General features: G+C 34.2%; 2 protein-coding genes across 2 annotated transcripts; one reads left to right on the forward strand and one right to left on the reverse strand.

Annotated features, from left to right (window-relative positions):
* Nucleotides 1–297: 297 nt before the first annotated feature.
* LOC101212525 (DNA topoisomerase 2-binding protein 1) lies at nt 298–18479 on the forward strand. The gene is given in 22 exon segments (XM_031884576.1): nt 298–588; nt 678–720; nt 1026–1147; nt 1244–1351; nt 1770–1854; nt 1857–1913; nt 2065–2156; nt 2916–3009; nt 3135–3627; nt 3778–3920; nt 4090–4316; nt 4359–4391; nt 4393–4419; nt 5221–5385; nt 7178–7468; nt 7604–8008; nt 8103–8147; nt 8230–8315; nt 9059–9164; nt 16024–16471; nt 17437–17937; nt 18135–18479. Coding segments are annotated over 20 exon segments (2880 nt in total). The 5' UTR covers nt 298–408; the 3' UTR covers nt 16102–16471; nt 17437–17937; nt 18135–18479.
* LOC101221460 (1-aminocyclopropane-1-carboxylate oxidase 5) lies at nt 17112–19180 on the reverse strand. Its single transcript, XM_004142589.3, has 3 exons — nt 18979–19180; nt 18125–18351; nt 17112–18020 (listed from the first exon to the last, which is right to left on the reverse strand). The coding sequence occupies exons 1-3, from the start codon at nt 19078–19080 to the stop codon at nt 17420–17422; spliced, it is 930 nt and encodes a 309-aa protein (XP_004142637.1). The 5' UTR covers nt 19081–19180; the 3' UTR covers nt 17112–17419.
* Between the last annotated feature and the right edge of the window lie 1765 nt (nt 19181–20945).

The following is a 20945-nucleotide window of genomic DNA, read 5'->3' on the forward strand; positions in this document are numbered from 1 at the left end:
AAGATGCAAATATATACATATAACACAACACGATTCGGATTAAAGAAAAATTAAGAAAAACCACAGTGCGTGAGATATTCGTCAGAGTAAAGGATGAACGACAACAGACTAAAGCAGAAAATTGACAAACTTTTGAGAGAGGAGAAGAACTGCAAATGAATTTTTTTTTTTAAGTAAAATTAAATAAGGGTATTTTCGTCATTTCATTCCAAATTTATACAAAATCTCAACTTTTTTTAACATTAATCTTAAAACTCATTTTCTATCGAATTTTTAGCCTATTTTTGGCAATTTCCCAAAACCCTTCCCGCCATTCACACTCTCACTCTTTCATCCCTCCAATTTCTCACAAAATCCTCTCTCGCCGGACTTCCATCGACACAGAAAGTAATCGAAGCAACTTCCCTAATGCTGAAGCCCAAGCCATTCGCCGGAGCTAATGTGTTCGTCTCTCGTAATCTTGTCGCTCCGGAGATGTTCGATGCTCTTCACGACGCTCTCAAGCAGAATGGGGCTGAGGTTTTCCTCTGTTGCGATCCCTCTCAAAACGCCCCTAACGATTATCATGTTATCTCCTCCGCCGATCACGTACGAAACGTCTCATCGATTTCTTGTTCAATTTCTATCGCTACTTCGGATTGGCGATGTGTTTATTGGTTGTTGATTCCTGCTTTCAGGCAAAGTTCGAGGATCTTCGCGCCAAGGGATGCAACTTGTTAGGTATAGTTAATTTGTGGTTCCGGCCTTTTCTTTCTTTCTTTTGCGGAATAGAATTGGATAGAAATTTTCGACTGGAGAATGAGATTAACAGGAAATTGAATGTCTCGATTAATTTGTCAAATTTTATAGTTACCGCATTGCAGCTAATATTTGTCAGTGCATGCTGCATGTACCCAGTAGCCAAGTAATATATACTTCACTGCTCACTCTTTTCGAATAGCCAAACCTAGTTGTTTGAAATTCTCATTTCAGTCCGACGCCTGGGACTTGGTGCGTCGCTGACAACTTGAATTTCTGTTGGGAAGGTCCTCAGTGCGTGATGTCATGTGCAAAAGAGCACAGACCCCTTCCTCAACAGGGTTATACTTGCTGCCTTGCCATGGATGGTGTGAAAATCTTGGCATCGGGTTTTCAGGAAGATGAAAAGGTACGTTGCAAATGTTCCTAGTCCACCCATCTTTTTTCTTATTAGTAATTAGTAATTTTATTTTTGTAGAACTAATGACACAGAGTTGCATTGCAGGTTGAGATAGGGAAGTTAGTTAGTGCAATGGGGGGAGTATTGCATACGAAAGCATCACTAGATGTCAGTTTTGTTATTGCGAAGAATGCTTTGGCTGCGAAATACAAGGTTGTGTTGCTTGAACTTTCGATTTTCTTGACGTGATATGTATGTGTATTTAGACTATTTCATGAATATCATGTGAATCATAGGATTTGAGTCAATTAAACTTCACGAATTTCATTTTTTAATCAATTTAGACCTTTAATTACGATTACCTTCAAATTGCTCTAATTGATATAATTATAAGTTTCACACAATTTTTTTTTATAAAAGAATGTAATAGAGGGCATAAATTGATACACTAACAAAAGTCAGGGTTTAAATTGATACAATCTCTAAGGTTTGGGGGTATAAATTGATATTCTCCCTTAATATAATTGTTAAATGTGTAATAGACTTAACAATGGTTTTTAGTTTTATTCTACCTGAAATTTTATTGCAAAGGTTTTGACAGATACTTGCATATTATTTTCTCTGTTTTCAGTGGGCACTAAACATTTCAAAGAAACCAATCGTGTCATTTTCTTGGTTACAACAATGCTGGATTGAACATCGTGTTGTGCCTCAGGAGGATATCGGGTCCTTCCATTTTCTGGATTGAATATTTCGGTATCTGGAATTCCTGCAGGTTGTGTTTTATAATATTTTATTTCTTCTCAGAGAAAATTGTTTTCTTGTATTTTTTTCTTATTTATATAAATATATTAATTTTTAACATTTATGGTCCTTTTGGGGACATCTGATAAAATTGTGTTAGTTCCATCATTTCTGGGTCTCAGGTGAGCGCAAGGAGATGGAAAAGCTTATCTTGCAAAATGGTGGAAGATATTCTGCCGATCTCACAAGAAAGTGTACACATTTGATATGTGATATATCCTTTTTGCATTTTTTTTCTTGACATTACTTTTGATCTTTTCACTTCTTGTTTGAAGCACTCAAATTTATGTGCTGGAAAAACATCGTACTGCAGCTTAAGTTACAGAATAAATGGATATGGATAATAAATACTAATAAAAATATTAACTTTGAACAATATGTCTTGGGATCTTTCATAGGGCCTCTATTTCTTTTCAAGTGCTATTATTGGCAGTATTTGACCGTAATAGTTGCAACTGCTTTAGTTTGTTTCATTGTATTTTGAGCATTAGTCTCTTTAAATTTTACCAAGGAAAAGTCTTGTATCTTATTTATTTGAAATTGGATCAGCACTGATTATATGATTATTAACTCAATCATTCATTATTCCTTCTCTTCCGGTAGTAATGACCCTTCCCAGTGTCAGGCGATTCACTTATGATGATAACTATTCTTTTAATGATCTTTAATGGCTGTATTTTCTTTTCCATATCTCTTCGAACAATCCTAAAAGGATGTGAGATTGACACGAATGAGGTACTGCCTCATCCAAGAACAAAATTGATCACTTTTTTTCCCTTGACAATCTCTCTAGTTTCTAGTTGAGGTTAAGTGATGGGAATGACTAACCACACTCACAAACGTTTATTTGTATGGCCATTGCAAGCATGCTGCTTGCATAGACAATCCATTTCTAAATAGTTGCATAGAATGTTTACTTATTGGTATTAAATATTCTTGTTTGAATAAGAGGTTTTCTTTAATGGTTAAGTAAGCTCCTGAAGGTGACAAGTACAAGGTTGCACGAAAGTGGGGCCGTATCAATATTGTTACTCGGAAATGGTTTGATCAGTCCATAGCCAGAAAAGGTAGTAGTTCGGGTTGTATATTTGAAAACCGATATGATATTTGAATTGTAGGCAGTTATTTGTCAAATAATTTTATTAGTTTCTAACTTGTTTCAAATTCTTTTATTCTTATTTTTAATTGATAGGATGTCTTAATGAGGAGTTGTACCCTGTTGGTAGCGTTTCTGGAACTTCAAATAAATTGACAAGGGGTTGCTTGACTGCTCACAATAGCCAAGAAAAGGTTAATGGGAACTTGGAAGCTGTACCATCCTCATTTCTCGCCGATTCAAAATTCACAGTAGTTGCTGGTCCTGGGTTTTCAGACATGGATGTTGAAGTTACTCTTTCACAGAGTACGTCTATGTTTTCAGATGCTTCTCATTTTATAAATGAGGTTGATATTGAAGTGCCAGTCACGATGGGAAGGAATGAAGAAAACACTGTTAATTGTCTTGCAAATGACTTTCAGTCTGAAGAAAACGACCTATATTTGTCAGCATGTAGAATAAAAGTTGTTGGGTTTGAAGCTTCTGAGATGCGGAAGATTGTAAATATGATTCTCAGAGGTGGAGGCTCCCGATACATGGTTTTCAATGACAAATTAACACACATAATAGTTGGAGATTCGTCAGAAATGTAATTATCCTTTTACTTTAATCGCAACATAGGTTTTGTGAACTTTATTGCTTGAATTTGTGAGCTCGCCTGTGCTGTGAGCTTTTTGATTTCATTTGAATGGTCTATCCACCCAATTGAAAATTAGTTTTATCATATTTCAAATGGCAGGGAGAAAAAGGAGGTTAGAGATATTGCTACTTCAGGAGTTGTTCATGTGGTTAGATCCAACTGGCTTGAAGAGTGTGACCGTCAGAAGAAGGAGATCCCTATTCTTGGTAGACACATGGCATATGATGAACTTATTCCTAAAGGTTTGATATGCAGGACTCGTATTCTAAGCTATCTGTCTTTTGAATAGCAACCTTAAACTACCATCATGCAGAATAACTGCACATTTCATTTGGATGCATGACTAATATTTGTTTGGAGATCCCTAGCCTGTTTGTCTTGTTCTAAATTTTCTGGCTGTTTACTTTGCAGCATCTAGTAAAATGAGCACCATTGTTATGGATCAAAATAAAGTTCCAAATGTTCATCCAATCGTGCCATCAAATGTGTCAGAAGGAAATATTCATGTTAGCATTGGAAAGACGTCAATAGCAGTGGAAAGAATTGAAGAAAAAAGTGAAACAAAAGTGAATGGAGACAGGAAAATGAAATTATCCCAGAAAAGCCAACAATGTGTAGCAAATGGTACAAACAAGAGTTGAGAAAAGATGGGGCGTGATTTCATGGTTTCAAATGGGAAGTCATCATGTGTATTTAAGGGGAAAATATTTTGTTTTTTCTAGTTCCTTTCCAGAAGATCGGGTATGTTGTAAAGATTCTTTCCTCTTATTTCAAACAGCATGATTAATGTACACTATGCACTTTAGGTTTTAGATGTATTATTGTGGTAAATATAGCATCCATTTTTTAAAAAATAACAAAGTAGAAGCCCTGTATTCAATATCAGTTGACTTGAGTAAAGAGTAGTTCATTACTACTCCAACTCCATGATTTTAAAAGCAAGTCAATGGTGCAGATAGGATTCTAGATCTACTGTTTCTTTAACACTCCGATCCTGTTAAGAGAATGATATAAAAAAATGGAAAAATGACCTTTTTAGTCCCCAATTTTATAGAAATAGGTTTATTTGGTCCTTGAGTTTTCGAAATGTACTATTTTAATCCTTGAGTGCTTAATGTTATACTGGAGACTCTCAAAACCAATTTTTAGAAGAAGTTATTCTACCTTAAAAATGTATAAAGTTATATTGGGGACTTTCTAAACCAATTTTTATAAACTTAGAGACTAAAAAGGTGCATGACCAAATGGGTCTATTTTTCTAAACCTGGAGACTAAAAATGTACATTTTTAAAACTCAAGAACCAAACACACGTGTTCTTCAAAACTTGGGGAGTAATTTTCCTAAAAAATTTAAGATAGTGCCAAATGTCATTTAGCATGTGAAATAATTACGATTTTCATTTTTCATTTGAGGAATATGCCTTCAAATTTTTTTTACATTTTATTTTTGAACACTAACAAACATGCATCAACTTTTGACTTCCATAATCCCAAATATTTTTTATGTATATTTTGAGATCATATTTGAAATTCTCCTACTAGAGAGCTGAAATTGTTGAATGGATAAATCAAGGGGGAGGCGAGGTTGTTGAAGATCACATGAAGCAGAAAGTGCACTTCACTGTTGAATGTCATGGTGGGATACCAAGGAGTACAGACGTTCATAGTACTTATGTGTCAAGTCATCGGGTTCGATCATGTTTAGAGGTAAGCGATAATTAATTGTCTTATTTGTGATTTCCGTTTTAGAGCTCTACTATTTTTTGTTTGTGTTTCCCTTTTTGGACATAAAAGTCCACACAAGGTTGAATAGCATATTTTGTTTCATTTAGCCACTGCAAGTTTGGATTGTGTTTGGGTTGGAGCTTTGAATTTTGAGGGACTTTAGTTTTGTGTTGAGCCACGCTCTTATAATATGAAGGATGGATACTGTTTTTTCCAAAACCAAACGCACATCAGTTTTCTAAGATTACAACAACTGTCCTCCCAGTGTAAAAAAAGGTATCCTCAAACCAACCAAAAGAAGGGGAATATGTGAGCAAGATTTATAGTTAATAAATCATCAAAAGTAAATTAGAGTTGGACTCGAGAACTCTTGCTGATGTATAGGAAAAGCAGACAAGGTATGGGAATATAAATTAAAACAGCCTTTAGATGAAAAGGGCTGCTACAACTGATCCTACCTCAAATGGCGGTACCAAAATATAGGACTTGAACCTCAGTCTTCTCCCTCGCCCGTTGTTCTTGGCAATGTTAAAGTATCTCAATTCGTACACATTCATCTCCTTGTTTGAAGCAATAACTCAAAGCCAATCTCTAATGTTGTGTTTCTTGAAATTCTTCTTAGCCAAGTATTTAAGATTCCTCTTGGAGAAGTAGCTATTGGAGTTGATGTTGATCTTGTTCTTGTCCTGAGTGATAGTGTCTGAGTTATCAAGTGTCTCTGCCACCCCAGCTTTGTTGGTCTGATGAGGTGATCGCCGTGATCTTGTCCTCAACTGGCATCACACAATCAAATGGTCACATCCTTATTTTTTCCCTTCGGGCCACCAGATGCGGCTGGTCCATGTAGAAAATATGTTTCAACCTGACAATAGGAACTGTTCTAGTTCAAATTGTTTTTAATAATATGAAAAAGTGTGTAAAAAATGTAAAATACTAAATTGATTTGAAATGACTCTCGAACCGATGGTATTGGGAGGCGTTTGGTCAGAAAACCGTAAAGAAATGCTTAGATGTCTCAAACTGATGCAAATATGAGCGTGTGTGAAAACGTTACTGATATTGCTGTTAAATATAATAAACCAAATGAGAGCGAAATTTGCTCTGCTACTTGTTTCTCTAACTCTGCATCTGTATAGAACAATTGGCATAAATGGTGGATACTATTAAATTGGAAAATGGAGATTCAATCAGTTCTATCATTTTGACCTTTTGATGTTTAGGGGAAGGTGGTAACATAAATTTACCTTCTCAGACTATCCATTAAGGTTGGTCTGAAAAGAAAAGGGTGGTCTATCTTGGAAAACATATTTGGTTGTTCTCTTTTTTTCTTCACTCTGTCTACATTTTGGAAATATGAGTGCTATCATTGTGTGAGAGGTTTCTTTATTGACAAAATTAATTGGAGTTCAACATTTGAAGAAGTCTTTCTATGACTGTCCCTTGAACTCCAAAGGTTTGCACTCCATCCCTGTGCCAAACAAATAGATGCTTCTTATATATTTTTCTGGTGTAATTGAGAAAGTATTGATGCACACTTCTGTTAAATGCGTTAAATTACGGCTTTGAAGCCAATTTTGAATGGATAGCTGGCGTAGAAACTGCCATTATTGATGAAATTTGATACTACTGATGTTTTTTAATTTTAATTTTATATTATTATTAATTTCGTAACCTAATTATGTTCAATATCTTAAACTGATATTTGAAATGAGAATTGAATATTTATCTTGTTTTTATTTGTTTACTGACTATTTCAAATAAATTCGTTATGAAGGATGGATGTTTGTGGGATACCAATGGGCACATTCTCTATTCTCCTCTTCCTTGCTGTGTCCCTTTGCCTGGATTTGAAAACATACGGTTTTGTGTTTCACAATATGATGATAAAGACAGAGTATTGTTAAGAAATCTGTGTTTTGTACTTGGGGCCAAGTTTGTGGAGAAGCTGACAAAGAAGGTAACCCATCTAATATGCAAGTTCACCGATGGGACAAAGTATGAGGCTGCTTGTAAATGGGGGAAACAATGCATTACAGCTGAATGGATATATGAGTGTGTCAGACAGGTACCTTTGCGATTTTGTTGCTTTTCAATTATATATGTTCACGTACATGCATATCCTGATAGAATTCTAGACCCATTGTGTTTATATTTCTTCTCTTAGATATGGAATGATTTTGTTTGAATACAAAACTTTCAGAGAAAGATTGTCTCTCTTGATTTGTATCGCCCAAAAGAAGTTACAGCTCAAGACAGAGCGGCAGGCTTATGCACTGTCAGCCAATTTCCTACTCAAGCTGCCCCAATGATAGCCAATGAAAGCGTATCCCAGTTTCCTATCCATTCTACCATTCCGAGAGACCAATCAGCTGGAACTAACAGTAGCTTTATAGGAGCAGCTGAACGAATAAGTTCTACTAAAAAAAAGCGCAAGTTCTTTGACGAAGCCATACAAAAGCGTTCACTTTTTGTTGGAAACAGTTCCACTCAATCTGACTGCAATTTGAATTCCACAAAACAAACTACATCAAAATCTTCTGTAGTAACTTCACACGTTCCTGATGTCGCTTCCGCAATTGAGGACTTATTGGAGCAGACAACTAAGGTAAAATCTGGTTTGAGCTACAATTCCTTTTACTTCATTCCATTTTTATTTTATTTTTTTCCTTCAAATCCTTTTGTTTTCCTTTCTTTTTAAGATTCAAGATCAGAAGTCACCTGGAAAGACTGGCTGCGATAAAAGTGTATCCTTCTATTAGGATTGATGTTTTTTATGTTTAAACTTTTGGTTTCGTTTGCATTTGGTTTAATCCTTAATGGTACCAGATTTTCCCGCCAGACTGTTCGCTTGTTGGTCAAGACCATTCAGAAACTTCTCCAATTGGTGCTTTATCTAACCAGTGGTCAAAAAGGTAATTTTTGCCGTTGTCTCCTTGATCTTCTTATGGAAAGACCATGCTGAATTGAAGTGTTTAACAAGAACGGTCGCTGACTGGAAATATAGTGAGACCATTCAACAAAGTCATTATGAAAGTCAGTTTATTTTCACTATAAGAGAAATATTTTTTTATATTCTTTTAGTCTCTACTGATGAATTGCTTCCTAGAACAATATAATTTATAATTTCTTCCTAGAACAATATAATTTATAATTTCTTTCAAAATAGGTTCGTTTGAGTAATAGTATTAATTATAAAACTCAAATCACACCGTTTGCAATGCTTGAAAACCAGTATTCACAAATAAATGCTATCCTTGAGCATTAACTTTTTTCATGGGACACTTGCAAAAATGGTAAAACAAGTTATAACTTTATTATTTGTGAAAATGATCAAATAAAGTTCAGCCCACCCATATAAAAGCCTGGATTTGATTATTTTTGCTATATTTTCAAAATCACAAACCTTTAAGACATTTTTGCAAAATCCCTAAACTAATTTGCCTCCCAATACAATTTTCCTTTTTCATTTTAGAAAAACCAGGTTTGGAAATAAATGCAGTAGGTTATTTCTTTATAAACTAGCCATTAAATATCCCTGTATTCTAAGTGGATCTTAGCATAATGCAAGCTTTAGTGTTTTTTCCAGAAAGACTATTATGTTCGAACGCAATTCAATTTTGCCTTTGTAACTCGGTTTTTGAGACCTTTGTGTCTTGTATTTTCTCAGAGCTGAAAGAAAAGAAGATGTCGGCAATTCTACTACTGAAGATGGGACTGTGGGCATATGTGATGGCTTTAGTGAAACACAAACGGAGTCTCAGGTGTGTGGCCATTTTTCTTTTTGCCAACTATAACTCTATCAATTATAGTAAATTTTTTTTTAAATTGCCACCATTTTCGTCAACTTGATTACAAGAGGACTAAAGAACGAACTATAACTCATAAGATTTTTTATGGAGTAGGAATTAGGGTATTATGGTCAAATTCTTAATATATTAGGATTATGATTAGTTTCTTTTATTAATTAGAACTAGGATTAGTTTGATTTGAATAGAGTACTTGTCTTCTTGTATTCACAAATTTAAATATTAATAAAATTCTCTCATTTGGTCTACACTAAATTGTTATCGGTATTAGAGCAACCGTTTGGACCAACTTTGATTGCCATCGGTGGAAAATTGGAAAATTTTTCGTGATGCTGATCAGAAGAGGGAGCCTTGTGAGTTGTTCGCATTGCTAAACAACACACATCTAACTGGGCGAACCCTTAAAATTAAAAAAGAAAAGAAGAATGAAATTCATCCTAATTTTGCATGGATGCATTAGTACACGTCAAGGAAGACAGAGGTGAAGAAAAAATATACTAGTTGGCTAGTTGGTATAGGCAAGAAAGTCAAATTTCCTCCCAAATGAAGAATTGGAATTCTGATTCAAGTGATTCAAAAGAAGAATTCTAACACAATAATTTTGCTCGTGCTTGATTTTCTCAAAGAACCTATCATTATCCACATTTGAAATTTGGTTATAGTGATTCTAGCGATTTCATCAAAGATTCTAATGCAGTTTGGAACAAAATAACAAGGATGGACGGTGGTAAAAATATCAAGACAGATGGAACTTGTCTTGATGAACCTTTCTTAATGAGACGAGGAAAACTGAGAACATGAACGGACCTACCAAATAGTGGCAGGAAGAGGTTTTAGAGAAAAAATCAAGAGGCAATTGGAACTCACAGAAGACGGATCACAACATAGTTTTTCGAACTCCAAGATTCCAAGAATCCATCCAAGAAGTTCAAGACTCGGGAAATTTTCCATTCAAAAGGGAAGGCGATAGACCAACCCGAGTAGGAAGGCAATATTTTCAGAAAAATTATGACCAAGTTCAAGAAGAAAGACAAGAAGATAAATTCCACATACCTTCATTCCTTGGCAATTCATACTTCAAAACTTCTCTTGATTGAAAGGGAGACAAACAAACACACAACTTTACGTGGAAATTCGATTACTGGGAGAAAAACCACGATATTTTTCTTATTATTTTTTGATAAATGATACAATAGATATAAGGAGAATAAGTAGAATATACAAGGAATAAAAAAAGGAAAAAATTTAGGAATTAAGGAAAATATTCCCATAATCTTTTCATAAATATTTTAAGATTCTAACACTCCCCCTCAAGCTGGGATATAAATATCAATGAGACCTAACTTGCTAACACAAAAGTCGAAGTTTGGTTTGAGAAGCCCCTTGGTAAGAACATCAGCAACTTGTTGACTCGAAGGGATGTATGGAGTGCATATGCTCCCTCTGTCATCCCCGATCAATCTCAACATGTTTAGTTCTATCATGTTGAATATGATTGTTAGCAATACTAATAACGACTTCATTATCACAACAAAACTTCAATGGTATCTCACATTCGTGATGAAGATTCGACAGGACTTTCTAGAGCCATTTTTCCTCACATATTCCCAAATTCAACTTTATATTCAGCCTCAGCGCTGCTCCTTACCACAACACTTTGCTTCTTACTCCTTCAAGTTACAAGATTGCCCCAAACGAAGGTACAATAACTGGAGATAGACTTTCTGTCAACAACAGATCTTGCCTAATCCGAGTCAGTATATGCGTCAATGGTCTTTCTATCTATTTTTTTAAACATCAATCTTTTACCATGTGTTGTTTTCAAGTATGAATTTTGTTGACAGCTTCCATGTGTTTCTCATAAGGAGCGTGCATAAACTGGCAGACAACACTCACAACAAAGGAAATATTAGGACGAGTATGGAATAAGTAAATCAATTTACCCACGAGGTGTTGGTATTGTTCTTTATCAACTGGAACTTGATCATCAGAGTTTCCTAGTTTATAGTTAAATTCAATAGGAGAGTTTCCTAGTTTATAGTTAAATTCAATAGGAGCGTCAGCAGGACAACATCCCAACATACTTGTCTTGGTTAGCAAATCAATGGTGCATTTTCTCTGGGACACGGAGATCCCTGCTTTAGATCTGGCCACCTCCATTCCAAAGAAATATTTAGATTTTCCAAATCCTTGATTTCAAATTAATTACCCATTCTCTACTTAAGTTGACTAATTTCAGCCTGATTATCTCCAGACAAAACAATATCATCCACATAAACTATTAAGATTGCAATCTTCCTTGTCTTGGAAACCTTTGTAAATAAAGTATGATCGGAGTGATCCTGATTGTATCCTTGGGACTTGACAAATGTAATGAATCTGTCAAACCATGCTCTGGGTGACTGTTTTAGACCATATAAGGATTTCTGGAGTTTACAAACCTACTAACCAAACTGTGCTTCAAAGCCAGGCGGGGGGCTCATTTAGACCTCCTCTACTAGGTCTCCGTTCAGGAAAGCATTCTTCATTTAGCTGATATAGAGGCCAATCTTTGTTTACAGCAACGGATAGGACTCTGACAGTATTTAACTTAGCAATAGGAGAAAAAGTTTTTGAATAATCAACATCATAGGCTTGAGGAAACCCTTTTGCAACTAACGTTGTCTTATGTCTGTCAAATGTTCCATCTGCTTTGTATTTGAGAGTGAACACCCATTTGCATTCTACAAGCTTGTGTCCATTAGGTAGAGCACAAATCTCCCAAATGTTATTCTTTTCAAGAGCTTTCATTTCTTCCATGACAACATTCTTGTATTCAGGACACTCTAAAGGAGTGAAAGCTCTGAACTGTGGTGAGAGATTCTTGTATGACACATAATTACATATGGAGTGCTTTGTGCAGAACCTTGTACCTTTCCTCGGTGCAATAGGAAGATCAAGAAATGGATCATACCTGCTACTATTTCCATAATGGTTTGACTTAGTTTTTTTTTCAGTATGTTCAACAACAACCTCGTTCTCAATAATCCTATCCTCTCTGTCTACAATGGCCTCATCAATACCGCGCTACTCACTTATATCTTTCATAATACTTGTCTCGTACCTATCATTCCTACTCATTCTATTATTACTATGTGAGTTAATTGAATCAGTCATAATCTCTTATTGGTTCAAAATCCTGGATTGAAACCATCTGAACAACAGGAAACTCAACTTCCTTTATGAGATTCATTCTATAGTAGGTTTTCCAAGGAACTTGATTTGTTGGTAGGACTGTACTGTGAGAGATAGGGTCAGGTAAGGTAACCACAGTAGGATAAGAAGACTCTAAGGGAAGCATATAGTTAGACTTCAATCACATTCTCCCCCTGAAGTAGGCTAACGGGAAAAAAATGACGATCTTCAATAAAGGTGGCATCCATGGTAACAAAGTACTTATGTGAAGATGGATGGAAGCATTTATAGCCTCGTTGGTGTAGAGGATATCCAACAAACAGCAAGCCTGAGCCCTAGGGGTAAATTTAGTTTGGTTAGGACCATGGCTACGGACATAGGTAGTGCAGCCGAACACTCGAAGGGGAACATCAGGGATGAGAAGAGTGGAGGGATAGGATTCTTTGAGGCAATCTAACGGTGTCTAGAAGTGAAGGACATGGGAAGGCATGCGGTTGATGAGATGAGCGGCAATGAGAATGGTATCACCCCAAAGATAGGAAGGAAGAGAAGTGGGCAACATAAGGAAACGAGCAACTTCCAAAAGGTGACGATATTTTCATTCGACAACCCCATTTTGTTGAGGGTGTAAACACAAGAATTTTGGTGAACAGTTTCTTTAGAGGATAAGAACTCGTTAAGAGAGTGGTTTTGAAACTCACGACCACTAGAGGGACATCATCATCAAACAAGTAAAGATCTCTATTGTGTCAGGCAGTGCCAATCATACTCCTCGAGCTCAAGTCCTGAAAAGAAATAGAATCAGGTAAGAATGTTGTTTTACAGTTTAGTTCATGAGTAATCTTGCTAATCGACAGAAGATTATATGAAATTCACGACACATGCAACCATTGTGTAATGAGAACCCGTCAAAAAGAGAAATTTGCCCTTTTCTGGCAATGGAAGCCAAGGAGCCATCATATATTCTTATTTTCTCATTCCCAGCACACGAAATGTAGGACACAAAGTGTTTAGAGGAATCGGTTAAATGTTCTGTGACACCAGAGTCTAGGATCTGAGGATTCTTACCATCAATACTAATTAGACTAAATGTCCCACTAAATCACACTGACTAAATCTCTATGTGATTTCCATCAATGGTTGTGTTGTTTAGGGTTTGTTCAATGTCCCGCTTTGATACCATATTGAAAGGGAGACAAACAAACACACAACTTTACGTGAAAACCCAAGTATCGGAAGAAAAATCACGATATTTTTCTTCTTATTATTTTATGATAAATGATACAATAGGTACGAGGGAGAATAAGTAAAATTAGATTCTTATCATTATGAACAGATTCTTTATCAACAAAATCAGAAAAATATGCAAAAGAATCGGACAATGGCTAACTTTACTGAGAGAATAGAAAAATGTCTGCAAAACTGAGGGAAACCACATGGGAAAAACCTTCAACGACTATCCACAAAAAAATACGTAGGCTAGAAAACAATCTCAAATTGACAGCACATCGGGGACAAAAAGTGAATAAGATGAGCGGAGTAAAGAAGGTAAAATGTGCGAGGAAGAGCCAATTTTGGAAGAAAGAAAAAAAATTAAAGAAAAAGAATATAAAGCTATTTTCAAAATGGGAAGGGCACAGTCTAATTTGGAAGAAAAATCAAGAAACCCCTACAAACTTACATTTGGGTACTTAGGCGAAATTGTTGACAAAGCAGAGGTGATAGGAAATAAGCACCGGATGTAAAAGGAAGATCACGCGGTTGAAGAAGAGAATAGAGCAGAAATTAACCTTGACCACAATTACCAAAATAGACAACAAGAGAATCAACACCTATTGTAATTGGTATGAAAAAAATGTGCAAGATTTACCAACAATCGTTCAAGTACAACCAAAGATCAAGGTTATATCAAAATCATTTTCCTCCCACCTATGGTAATTGGTATGAAAAAAATGTGCAAGATTTACCAACAATCGTTCAAGTACAACCAAAGATCAAGGTTATATCAAAATCATTTTCCTCCCTTCCTTGAGTAGTCTGCATATATTTTAACAACAAAGGATTGTTTAAACAACATAATTCCTGGATTAATTCATGGTGATTTTGCTAAAAGATTCATTCCATTTCAAAAGGCAAATCTTGACTCGACTTGTGAAATTTGATTGTTGTTGATATTAGTTTTTCAGAGTTGTTTTCGTTCAAGTGGTTTATCTTTTTATTTTTACCTTCATTTTCATTTTAAAACTCGATGATGAGTTTTTTAGAGGGATAAAATGATGTAGTAAGAATTTGGGTATTATGGTCAAATCCTTACTCTATTAGGATTAGGATTAATTTCTTTTATTAATTAGGCTTAAGATTAGTTTCTTATTCGGATTAGGATTAGTTTCTTTTATTAATTAGGATTAGGATTAGTTTGATTTTCAATTATAAATAGAGTATTTGTTTTCTTGTATTTACAATTTTTAAACATTAATAAAATTTTCATCAATTTTAGAATCATCAATAAGGTTGAAATTGATACTAAGAACAAATTAACAAATTAATTATTGAGACACTATTTGGTAACTATTTTGCTTTTTGTTTTTTCGTTTTTGAAATTTAAAGCCAAGCACCTTTCAACCTCTAAGGGGCCAATTGGGGCACCAACTATAAGTTGGGGTGGTGAGTTATTATAGCTCACCCCTTTTTTGGCCACCAAATATAATAATGGAGTGTGCAACTATTTATAACCAACAATGAAGTAGTAAACACTATTCCAAAATCCTCTTAGCTACAATATTTACTATTTTCACTCATTCTTTTTTGCTCTTTGCTAGAGTATTTACTATTCCTCATCCAAAGAAAAATAATTAGCACCCGAAACACAAATTATTTTAACCTAAACTAAAATAGTTTGCATCCCAAACATTATTATAACTCATCGATTATAATAAACACTAACTATAATAATCAACTTATTTTGCTTTGTTATTTACTTTTTACCGACATTTTCAACTCTTTTTACTTATGCTTTGTTTGGTGTATGGATTTGGATAGAAATTATTTTAATTAAATTTCAGGATTTTAAGAAAATGAAACGATTTCAAATTCTTATTGGCATTTGAGGCCAAAAAGATTTTAAATGATTGAAATTAACATTTCTTGTCTGAATGCTCACTAGAAATGAAAGGAAAGTATAACGATTTGCTTTTAGGTCCTCATAATTTTATTTATTTATTTTAGTTTGTTCATTTTCCAAACACAAGGAAGTTTCTTTCATCTTTTTCGAACCCAAAACTCTATTTTTTCATGAAAAAAACATATAAAGAAACAAAAAACAAATCTTTTTGAAAAGATAAAAAAACCATGACAAGAAATTGAGAGAAGATAAACTTAAATACTCCTACTTCTACATTTCTTGATTTGTTTTCTAATTTCTATTAATGTTTTAAAACTGGGACAATTTTTAAAACTAAAAAAAAACATTTTTTTTTTTATTTTTTGAAATTTAGCTAAGAATTCAATTCTTATACTTATGAAAGACACAAATTATCTTAGGAAATTCAGAGAAAAACTAATTTTCAAAATAAAAATAAAACGGTTACTGAACATGGCCTTAGTTGTCAGTTCTTGCTTGATAACAACTAAATATTTGTAGGTTGTGGGTTATGAGGAGGATTTGTCAGGAAGGCAAATGCTCTTGGACAAAGTTCGAACCCGGAGTAGCATGACTTGAAGTTACATCCTGCCCTTGTAAATACGACGCCTTAAAGATAGTGGTAGGACTTGGTGCTGGATTGTGAAGGTTTGATTAGAACTCATTTTCCTTAGAGTTTAATGTTATTCAAGCACTATTTTCATTTAGAAGTTGTAGAAAACGTTTGAACCTTGATTGATTGTATAGTCAACCAAAATGATTTAAAAGAAAAGTTATTGAAGATGGGGATTACATGGGGATTTTATCTATTGTCTTGTGATTCAATGACATCTTGGCACTTGTAAGCTGGAAATTAACCAATATTAGTTCGATTTGCAAGTAACACAGAAGATTTTTGGAGATTTTTGACTAGCTGATGGATGGATATTATACTGCCCCCTAAAAAAAGGTAATACCTACTAATTTTCTTGAATCTCCCATTTTCCAATTACGATAAGCGTGGAAACTTTTTATTTTGTTATTTACTACAAATTCAAGTATTTAAGCCCTACACTATAAATTCAAAAGTAAAATAGGAAAAGTGAAAGATGAGGAAATTGATGCTGATATATTATTTATTTTATTTATTTTTAATCATATGATTGTATCTATTGAACTAACATTGATAAATACTCCGTTGACTATATAAGTAATCAATTGTAATATAAGCTTGATGAGAAGGTTAATAGCATGTACACTTGCTATTCAAAGTTTTAAAGATAATGACAAAGCGAGCTTAGTTTGGCAATGGTTGGCATGCAATTTCACCCTTAGATTTGATTTCCCATTTCTTTGTTCAAAATTTCCTTAAATATAACATTTGGTAGATAGTTTTTAATTTCTTTGTGAAAATGACAATTAAATGTCTATGGGTATTTAGATTGCATGTTTTTTATGACAGATTGTGAATATCTATTTGGTAGCTAATTATAAGATTTAAATATGCATGTTGGATATGGAAGAAAATTAAATGTCAAGCCAATAATTTTAATTAATTTAATGATAAACAATGTTCTGTATGTTAAAAAATTAATAATAAAGTGAACGAATAAAAAACTCTGATCTTGCAAGTCCAAAATACAATGTTGAATAACAATACCCAATACTGAATATTATTAGTCTTACGAACACATTCCATAACATACAACAATTAATGGAGAAACAACATCAAATTCACTAAAGCAAACACACACAAACCCTGAAGGGAAAGTGGTTCCTTTTTTTGTTCTTTCTTTTTGTGGGGGGGAGGGGAAAGAAGTAGCATTATTCAAATCTTGTCACTACTATATGAAAACCCTTGAATGAAAGGCCATCGGGAGAGTGAAATTTAACACCAACTCCTTTTGATTTATGCTCCTCACATTGCCCTGACAGCTTGAAACCTAGGTTCCTTTGGGAGGAACTTCTGCTCAGCATAAACTGACATATAGTCTCCAAACACAAACTTGGGATATCCTTCTTCCACTTCCTGGTTTGCTTTATCCACCAGCTGTGCTGCAGGAGCTATGGTGGCTTCCATTGATGGATTGTAAAATGAAGCAATTGATCTCCTGTTCCCATTCGGTGAGGCTAAAACCCGATGCCAAACACTCTTGTATCTCCCATTGCTCAGGACCTCAATCTGATCACCTGTGTTGATGACTATGGAGTTGGGAAATGGCTGCACATCAATCCACTGCCCATCTTTCAAGATTTGAAGGCCTCCCACCTGATCGTCTTGGAAGAGCAAGATGACACCGCCGGCATCGGTGTGGGCACGGAGGCCATTCACTAGCTCTGGGTGTGGACATGGTGGGTAATGGCTGATTTTGGTTCCAAAGAAGGCCTTTTCCAGCCCTTCGCCACCATTGAAGGCAGCCTTTATGTATCCTTCAGGTAAACCTAAGTTCTCATCCATTACTGCCATCACCTTTTCAGCTAGTTTTCTCAGCTCCGATCTGTACTCTCTCATGGTTTCCCTGCCATAATTGGATTCATATACATATATTATTTCCTGTTTTTAAGAAGAATCTGATTTCAATGCCCTATTTTCACTGAATTTTCATGAAAGTTGAATGCTTACTTAAATCCAGGAAGGTTGGAGGGCCATTCGTTGTCATCATGGAGAAGGAAGACATCTTCCCAATCAAGATTTTCCAGCTTCTCACCACTCTTGTTCTCAAGCAAATCATTCAGGAGCTTCACAGGTTTTGAACTCTTGAAACTTTCTTCTCTTTCCACCTTGTAGCACTCTGAAGAAACCTTCTTCACCCTCTCTAGGAGCTCTTCAGGAATCCCATGGTTCACCAGCTGACGTATTCAAATAACATATATTCCTTTTAATCAAACCATAATCCAAATATTTATGTCCCGTTTGGTAACTGTTGGTTTTTAATATTTGAAAATTAAGCTTATAAAATACCACTTTCATCTTTTAATTTCTTTGTTTTGTTGTCTATGTGTTAGAAGTGTTTTTAAAGTGTTTTTAAAGTCAGTTAAAGTTTCAAAATAAGAAAAAAGAACAAAAAAAAAAAAAAATAGTCTTCATATACTTATTTTTGTTTTTAGAAATTGATTTAGAATTCAAGTGAACTATGAAAACTAGAAGTAAGAAGAAGTGAGAAATGAGGCACGATTTTCAAAAACCAATAACCATATAGCTACCAAGTGGCACTTTAAACACTAGAACACCAGCCGTTACACTACAAGTACTATAGTTGGGACATACTTTGAACATGATAAAATCACTTTGAAACATATTAACCGTTAAAAATTAATTTAAAGTTATATTTTATATTTTTAAGCACAATTGAAATGTCCTGAAAAATCAACTTTGAATAATTAAAAATATGTTTTGAATTGATTTTGAATACGTGAAGAAACATGCCCTTCGCATCAACCTGAAACTTGCAGACAAAAGACTAATAGTTAATGTACCTGAAAGAATCCCCATTCTTCGCAGCCATTGGCTATCTGAGCCAATGTCTTGGCCCTTTCTTGCCCATTAAGCTTAGAGAAATCAATGACTGGAATTGCCATTAGAAAGCTGAAAACACAGGTTTTTTTTTCTTTTGGAAGGGATGAAATTTGATTGAGAGAGTAGTAGTTTATGTTGATGGGTTTAGAAAGAAAAGGGGTGCCCCCTATTTATAACACTTTTCCCTCCCAACTTTGATGTCAACCCTTTAGTAATTAAAATCCCCTTTTCTTTTAAAACAAGTCCCCCCTCCTTTGAAATGGGACGGTGACTTTTTTTAGTAAAATAATTATTCAAAAAAGTCAATGATCTCTCTCAAATTCCAACCTTTTGTTTGCAAACACATTACTGAAGCACTCAACTTCATGTAGGGTCCCACAAACACTTCATTTATCAATTAATTATTTGGGTTTTGTTTTCATTAATTATTCTTTCACTAAACGTTGCCGACTGATCCTTTTTATTTGCCTTCAATCTCTTGAACTTCCAGGCTATCAATCATCGGGGGGACTATATTTCATTTTCATAATTACTAAGTAATTTATGCAGTCCCAAGTTCTAGGTTGTGTACTTTTATCCTAATCAGGCTTACTTTTGATCTGTGCTTCTTTAGTTTCCAAAATGTTAGGAAACTTAATTTAGTTCTTTTAAATTAATTAATACAATAAAAGAAATAGATAGAGTGAAAATTTAAGGGTAAACTTAAATTCAACTCATGTATGGAAATGTAATATTCTGAAACCCAAGTAGAAATCATTCTCAATACATATGGACTAGAAAAGTACTTTCCAAAATTTGTTTGTGTGTAGTGGCCGATTGATTCTTATTAAGATATTTTGTTTTGGTGGGGAGGGATAGATTCTTATAAAGGCTGGATTGGTAATCATTTGATTTTTTCCTTCATTTACTTTACTTGGGTAAAATGATTAAATTCTTTTTTTAAATTTTTCTGAGAAAAAATAAATGGTTTGATTTTTTAAATTACTTGTTGAAATAAATAACAAAGCAAAAAAATTTAATGGTAAGAAAAAGTGGTTATACGCTTAATTTTTCAAATAAACACCATAGAGTTAAGTTGGTAAAGGAAAGGAATTACACAACCCACAAAAGCTTCTGATTCTTTTGAACTTCAACGAAATTTTCCTTATCCTCTAGGTGGTTTAATTTCTTCTTTATATCAAACCAACCTTTTATCCCTTTTTTCTTTCTTAAAATGAAAAGAAAAAAACCAACTAAATATTCTATCATAAGGATGCAGTTGAAGAAATTGATAAATGTAAGGCTAAATCTTTGTCACAGGTTGCAAAAATATTTTTATGTAGCGTCCATTTTGCAAACATATAAAGCTAATATGTATGATATTAATCTTACTCAAACATAAATCTGTGCGGACTACCACCGTTGATATTGTTGACTTTTTTTATCCTCAAGGTCCTATCTTTGACTCTCTCACATGGATATGCTTTTGATATTATAATTAATTAATTAATTATCTCTTACACACTTATTTGAAGGCATAGTTTTTGGGTTAAGGAAGAGGCTACATAGTATCATGCCTTTAAAGTTTTAATATACATACATACATCAAGGAAAAGCACCTTAATTAATCGGTCAATTATTGGATATTACATAATTTTGGTCCTTTTCCTACCTTTACATTTCTATTTTTAATTTATCACTCAAAATTTATTCATGCAAGTTAGTTCAATTTATTAATCTTTTCGTCAGAATTTTAGCTTGCATTTCCTTATAAAATTTCTGTCCTCTTACAATAAATTTGAAAAAATATTGTAATTTAACCAATTCAGTCCCAAAAGTTTATTTTGAAAGGTTATTTATGATTTATTGAGTGTGTACAAAATAAAATTAAATGAAATGAAAATATTATTATCATTGACAACGGTCAACCAATATTTACATTGTATCA

The sequence above is a fragment of the Cucumis sativus genome, chromosome 4 (genome assembly GCF_000004075.3).
Source record: "Cucumis sativus cultivar 9930 chromosome 4, Cucumber_9930_V3, whole genome shotgun sequence".
NCBI classification, from domain to species: Eukaryota; Viridiplantae; Streptophyta; class Magnoliopsida; order Cucurbitales; family Cucurbitaceae; genus Cucumis; species Cucumis sativus.